A 7021-nucleotide genomic window follows, 5' to 3' on the forward strand; every position below is an offset into this window, starting at 1 on the left:
GAGAAGCAAAGCTTGTCGGCATGTGCCTTCTCAGGGTCACTCCTTTATTGTCATCTCCATTCTTTGATCAGCATCTGTCTGCCCAAAATGTGTACTTTGGTCCAACACCAAAACCTAACTTGGAACCCTGCTTGTTACCCCATATGACAACCGGAGCTACAGTGATGTGCTAGCAGGTGCTCGTGCTGAGCAAGCAACACAGCCTTAGTCCTGCTTCCTCCCTCCCGGCCCCACACGGCAGGCTCAACAGACAGCAGACAGAGGGCCTTCCACAGGGTCGTGCCGCAAAGCCAGGCAGCCTCTGACGGAAGCCTGTGCTCAGTAGGTCATCTCCGCGGAATGCGGAGCTCAGTTTTCAGATGTGACCTGGGTGTCTGATAGCCTGAACGTCATTCCCATTGTCGCCGCACTCAGGTATTTGTATGGCACAGCGGTCCAGGCTCTTGCAGTCCACAGTCACATCCAAGTGCAAATTTGAACAGATAACACTTCAAGGTCCCAGACTGTGCGGAGGCGGCCCCTCCAAGACCCATATCAGGAAACTGCACAAAAAGGGAAAGTGTAAAGCAAAACATTCCTCTTTCATATGAGATATTTTTTCCGAACAGCTGAAGGCACAGTGAATGTTGAGGTGTTTTGTTGACAGATGGAGAAACTGAGGCCAGGGAGGTCAAGTCACCTAGTGAGAGATGCAGTTGGAAGTAGCGAAGTGGCTCTGCCCATGAAAATGAGGGGTTTTCTTCCCTAAAGAATCTAAAAGGAAGAGGAGGAGGCACTATGGAGTTCCTATGTAGCTCAATGAGGAGGAATAGGGAAATTTAAAAGGGGGATAAACCAAAAGGAAAGAAGGGAAAGAAACACACACCCGTGGAAACAGACCCTGCTGGCAACCAGAACGCAGGAAGGGTTGGAAAGTGAGAGTTGGAAACAACATGCAGTCGGAAACCAAGAGGAAGCCAGGACAGGATTTAGAAGGGATAATAGAATCATAATGGCGGGAAGTGAGCACAGTCCACTTGGCTGGAGAGTCGGCTGCAGTGTTTTGGGCAGCCCAAGGGGAAATGATGCCATCAGTCCATGTTTGAAGGCCTAACAACATCCATGGTGACAGGAGGCCCCGGGGAATGTGGGGAAAAGGGACAGGGAAGTGGCCCCGGCACAGTTGGCCCACTCTCCTGGCTGACTCCAGCGTGCAGCAGGAGGCCAGGTGCCACAGTGGGGCCCAGGCGGGCAGTGTTGGGGGAAGGGGCAGGGGGTCTGTGCTGCTGGCAGCCAGGCCCTCGCCCCTTCTCTGATGGACATGGAGGATGGGAACCTGGACACACTTTGTGAATATGGCACCTACCATGGTCAGCACCAGGGGCTGGCGGAGACCACCCCCCTGCTGAGCAGTGGTCTCTGTCGCAGCTCCCACTCGGGAACCTGGAGACCCCCACTACTGATGAGTGTGTCCCAAAAGTGCACCCACACACCATGTTTTAAAGGTTCTATCTTTTCTATTTCTCCCCTGGCATTCTTCCCACTGAAAAAGGCAAAAAAAAAGAAAATCATCCCCAAGTACCCTCCTCCCTCCCTGTCCGCTTTGTCACTTAGAAAAGTGCAATGAAAGGACGCTTTTCTCCTGTGTCCCTGTGTCCCGCCGGCTCTGACCGCCCGGCACTAGAGCCCCTGCACATTCCTTCCCAGGCCCTGCCCTTCACTCCAGGTACCAGCAAAGCCAACGTCTCAGGAAAAGTGGCTAAGAGGAGAAATAACAGTTCTCTCTGTAACAAAAATATGAAACCATCTAAAGCAGGAAAATGAAATACGCTCACCTTAAAGTAGTATGCAGAGTAAAATCCATTTTGCCTAAAAAAAATTCTTGAAATAAATATTTCAAAGTTCTATAGCTGTATTTTCATGCTGTGTTTTAAATATGAACACAGTCCACTTAAACTGGCTATTGTTTGTCCAGTAGCAGCTAGCCTAAGCCTTCTAAGTGGCCATCCCGTGGTTGTGCAGTTACTGTTGCAAAGGCCTGCAGTGGAGGTGCCAGGGCCGCAGGTCAGCCGTGTGGGTGCTGCCTGGGGGATGGTTGGAAATGAGCCGGCCCCAATCAGATCTCCATTGTCAGCCAAGTACATTGTCTCATCCCCACTTCTTTGGCAAAGCTGCCATTAGTGGGTCTCTGTTTGGCCCAGTGCATGGAACTGGTGATGTATGCTCTCTGCTTTGCGAGGCCTATGGAGAGAAGGCACGAGAAGAGAAAGGAGAGAAGGAGAAGCAGGAGGAGTGTGCCCCGGAGCTGGCAGTGTGGGGCCGGCAGCGTCCTGACAGGTTACTGCTCCGTCCCCTGGCCACATCCCCAGGGAGCAGGCTGCCTCAGGAGATGCTCCATGCTGAGGGTCAAGTTGCTGTGTGTACTGTGTCCCAGGGTTAGACCGAGCACTGGAAAAATAGGCCTGATCCAAGTGATCAATTAAACTTTCTGTTGGTGGGGATTGAATTTAGAGTTTTTAAAAAATACATGAAATATTTCTCTTTCAGCAGTGTTATTGTTAATGAAATGAAACATTGACTGACATAAGCTCCGCAGAGCAATTGAATGACCAATTAAACTCAGTGGTGCCATGCTGGACGGTCTCAGTGCCAGAATACAGCACTAGGAGGCGTGGGGGTGGGGAGGGGCGGGGTTGTAACTACCTTCAGAAGGCCTGTCAGGCCTCGGAGGTTCACCTTCTGCTGGTCTTTCCTCCACTCCCTCCGGCTCCTGGCAAGGGTGGGACAGGGCGACTTCTGCAGGTCAGGCCATGTGGCTTCTGAGATACTGTGAAACCAAGGATGGTACTGACAGACAGAGGAAACGCTTTGGAGAATGCCAGTCCAGATATGCCATTACGCTCTCTTCCTAACCTTTCCAGGCTGCTGTCACTCCTGCCAGGACTTCCCAGCAGAAACCCTTGGGACCGGATGTGCTTCCAGAATGAGACTTTTTTAAAGCCCATACAGTGCGCAGACCATACATTATATAACACCCTACGAGAGTCCAGGCAGCACTCTGTATTCAAACATCCTTCCTTCTGCAGCAATACCTGTGAATACAGAAAAGCACTAAACAGCCTCCTATCAGGCCAGGTTTTATGTCCCAATGAAGTCAGTTCAGATCAGTTTTGCTGCCAAGTGAGTTAGTTACCAGAACCTTGGGTTTCCAGAGCCGGCTGGGTTTGTGAGTTGTGGGTAAGGAAATGCTGGCCCTGCACCCTGCCGCTCCAGGCTCCTCCCCTTGCTCCAGCTCCCCGCCCCATCTGAGTTTCCAAGTGAATTTCAGCAATTGGAGCTAATTATGCTATTTAGCCACTGAGCTGACCAAACATCCAACAAAAGGGGGCATCTGTGAAGTCTGGCAGGATGTGGAGACGGGGTACCCAGACTCATTCACAGAACCTCTCTCACTAAAGTAAAGGTCACCCCGAAATGTGAGGGAGGTTATGTTACAATAATTAAAGTGAAGGCCTACTTCAGTACAGTGGAAATAACATGTGGATTTTATCACCTCAAGAAATTGGAGTGGCCGAATAAGAAAGCACCCTAAAAGCATTGGACAAGCATGTGACTGACGGGGCTGTGGTTGGCAGCCACAGGAGCCAGGATAAACCAGCTCCAACAGTAACAACAAAACAAAGGGAATTGGCAACAGATCCCGAAGTCTGGGTGTCGCCTCCACAGGGAGGCAGGGCTGTGCAAAGGCTTAGCTCCTCTGGACAGGCTCAGGGCCCCGCTGAGGGCTGCCAGCCCCTCCAGAATTAAGGGAGCTGCTGCATGCACACACTCTGTCCTGATGGTTATGCCCCTGAGAGACAGGGAAGAAATCTAAGTTGCTGTATGGCTTAAAATTCAGTTCTTGCTTTTGTCAGTTATCAGGGTCAAAAGTTGGGGAGGAGTCCAGATTACAGGCTCAGGGCCAAGGAGCAGTCAAAACATACAAGGGTTTGGCAGGCGATGGCAGAACATGATACGACACAAAGGGAAGGAAAACGAGAGAACGGTGCCTGGCGGTGATTGGGAACGGGGTCAGGGCATTCGCCTCACCCCAAGTGTGATATTTCCTATTCTGTCGAGAAGGCAGGGGGGCTGCTTCCCCAGAGAGTCAGCGGTCTCTCCGAAGCCTCCTGCGAGCGCTGGGCAGCCTGGTGTTCCCCGAGGCAGCAACCCAGAGGGTCACAGAGGTCTCAAATGATAGATGGCCTGTCCGAGGTAATAGGGAAACACTGGCCCTGGAGACACCCTGTCTCCCCGTCAGCATCACTAAACCCCAGGGTCACTGGGTCAGACAGTACCCAGTGTGGCATGATGGCAGATCTCGGACAATGGGGCACCAATGCTTGCCCAGGCAGGAGGAAAGCTAATTTGTGAACTTCGTAAATGGAGCTTATAGATGCTATACACAAGAAACAGTGTGTTTTCATTCCATGGGCTTTTTTTTTTTTTTTTTGGTCTGCTTCATCCATATTTCTTTGTCATCTTGATTGGAATGCAGTTTTACATACAATAGAATTCAACAATTTTAAGAATACAGTTAGTTTGACAAACATAAGCAGTCACACCACCATATATAGGTTATAGGGCAAGTGCTGTCTGGGGACCAAATACAGCTCCACTCTTTTTTTTTTAATGTACATTTTTAAAGAGTTAAATACACACACACACACACACACACACACACACACACACACACACACACCACAAAGCCTGATTTACTCTCTGGCCTTTACAGGACTAGTTTGCTGAGCCCTGATGGAGAGCATTTCCATCACCCCTCAGCTCACCCAGGGCCCCTCTGCAGGCACTCCCTGCCCCTCCTCCTGGCAATCACTGATCTGCTTTCTATCACTGCAGGTTTGCCTTTTCTAGAATTTCATAGAAATGAGATCATACGGTATGTTACCTTTTGTGTCTGGCTTCTTTCACTTATAACACTTATGAGGTTCATCATCTGGGTTTTTGTGTGTACGAGTAGTTCGTTCCTTTTTTATTTCTGAGTGCTGTGCTGTCCGGTTAAAGGCAGGGTCCCCCCCCTGCGTGAGGTGGGGACCTCGGCACGGTTTCACGTGCCGGCTCAAAACAGCAAAAGGGGGAGGGGCAGGGCTGGGGCCCACAGGTGCCCGCGCTCACTGCCCCTGTCTTTGCAGGCATGAACAACCGGGAGGTGCTGGAGCAGGTGGAGCGCGGCTACAGGATGCCCTGCCCGCAGGACTGCCCCATCTCTCTGCACGAGCTCATGATCCACTGCTGGAAAAAGGACCCCGAAGAACGGCCCACTTTCGAGTACTTACAGGGCTTCCTGGAAGACTACTTCACGGCCACAGAGCCCCAGTATCAGCCGGGCGAAAACCTGTGAGATAGGGGTCAGCAGAGAGGCCAGTCCCAGAGGCTCCGCCCCTCCCCATTAGCTTTCCATCCATAGCCAGCTGCTGGGGCAGCCAGAACCGTCCAGGATCAGATTGCATGTGACTCTGAAGCTGACGAACTTCCATGGCCCTCATTAATGACACGTGTCCCCAAATCCGAACCTCCTCTGTGAAGCATACGAGACAGACCTTGTTATTTCTCAGACTTTGGAAAATGCATTGTATCGATGTTACGTAAAAGGCCAAACCTCTGTTCAGTGTAAATAGTTACTCCAGTGCCAACAATCCCAGTGCTTTCCTTTTTTAAAAATGCAGATCCTATGTGATTTTAACTGTCTTCACCTGATTCAACTAAAAAAAAGTATTATTTTCCAAAAGTGGCCTCTTTGTCTAAAACAATAAAATTTTTTTTCATGTTTTAACAAAAACCAATCAGGACAAGGTGTTTGTTTTTTTTCCCTTTTTTACAAATATGAATACATATAATATATATGTCCCTGTACATACACCATGTGGGTGCTAACGTGGAGACCATGGCCAACCTGGACCACAAGCTTCAGGACCCAGAGTGAGGATTTTACTGCAAAATCAGTAGAAAAGCACTGATGTTATTCTGAAAAACCAGTGGCCTCATTTTTGGCTTTTTCAAAGCATGAATTTTTTTTTTTTTAATTTGGATTGCACTTTTTTGATTCATGACTATACCTACAGATGGCTGTTAGGTTGACTCTTTTCAGTAGCCCCCAAGCTGAATTCATAAAGCCTGTTTCCAATATTTGCTTCGACTTACTGCGATTTGTTCTTGAAACTTAAAAGTGGGCATATTTAAGCCAACCAACGGCCAAACTACTACGAAGGGAACTGGAAGATGGATACCACGCAAACTTCTTGTATAAAAATATGAATGCTGAAATGTTTCAAACTTTTTTTATTTAATAAATCTTGTAACCACATTTAAATGGTCTAAAACCCATAGCATTGTAGTCATGGCAACCTGCTAAACTTTCTCATGCAACTAAAACTTCCAGGAAGGTGAGGGTGGGGGCTGTGCATTTCCCATTGTAAACTAAGTGTTTCAATGTCCTGTACTGCTAATGAAATGACTTTCTGTGTGTCCGAGAGTTCTCCAGTGGAATAACTATGCACTACTTGACATTTCATGGGGATGCACACAAAAAAGTATTACATTTTTAGTTGCTGTTTGTACCAACCTTGAATTACATGTTTAACAACAACAAATCAAAAAAGCCTATTTCTATTGAGTTTTTAATACTGAGTAGCAACTCTGAAGTCTTAATTCCTTTTTTGTTATGATTTATTTGTGACTTTGCATTTTTAAATTGTTTAACTTTCTTAATTTAGTAATTAAAAAGAGAGCATTTTACATTTGAATTTTTTTTTGTTCATTTGTTTAAACATGGAAGGGACTCTGGTGGTGACATATCTGTTCCACGCCAGGTGGTGAGGAGCCACCTGGGGAATGTAACCATTGTGCAGTGATTTCCAAACGACAGGAACATTCGAGACACCTGGAGGGTTTTTTTTCTTTTCTTCCCCAGAAAAGCTAGGCTATTGTCTAGCTAATTCAAAGGAATGTTAAAGTATGACTAGGCATACCTAAACATTTTAATTTA

The 7021-nt window shown here is 48.0% G+C and overlaps 1 protein-coding gene across 5 annotated transcripts in view; it reads left to right on the forward strand.

Annotated features, from left to right (window-relative positions):
- The window catches only part of FYN (FYN proto-oncogene, Src family tyrosine kinase), a 186300-nt gene extending 179666 nt beyond the window's left edge, over window positions 1–6634 (forward strand). For all 5 annotated transcript variants that reach the window (XM_015561624.1, XM_006760167.2, XM_006760173.2 and 2 more), the window contains one exon: window positions 5169–6634. In XM_015561624.1, the coding sequence (XP_015417110.1) occupies window positions 5169–5377 (209 nt within the window). In that variant the 3' untranslated portion in view covers window positions 5378–6634. The remainder of the gene's footprint in view (window positions 1–5168) is intronic.
- Window positions 6635–7021: the final 387 nt, after the last annotated feature.

Source organism: Myotis davidii, unplaced genomic scaffold, assembly GCF_000327345.1.
Source record: "Myotis davidii unplaced genomic scaffold, ASM32734v1 scaffold196, whole genome shotgun sequence".
Classification (NCBI taxonomy): Eukaryota; Metazoa; Chordata; class Mammalia; order Chiroptera; family Vespertilionidae; genus Myotis; species Myotis davidii.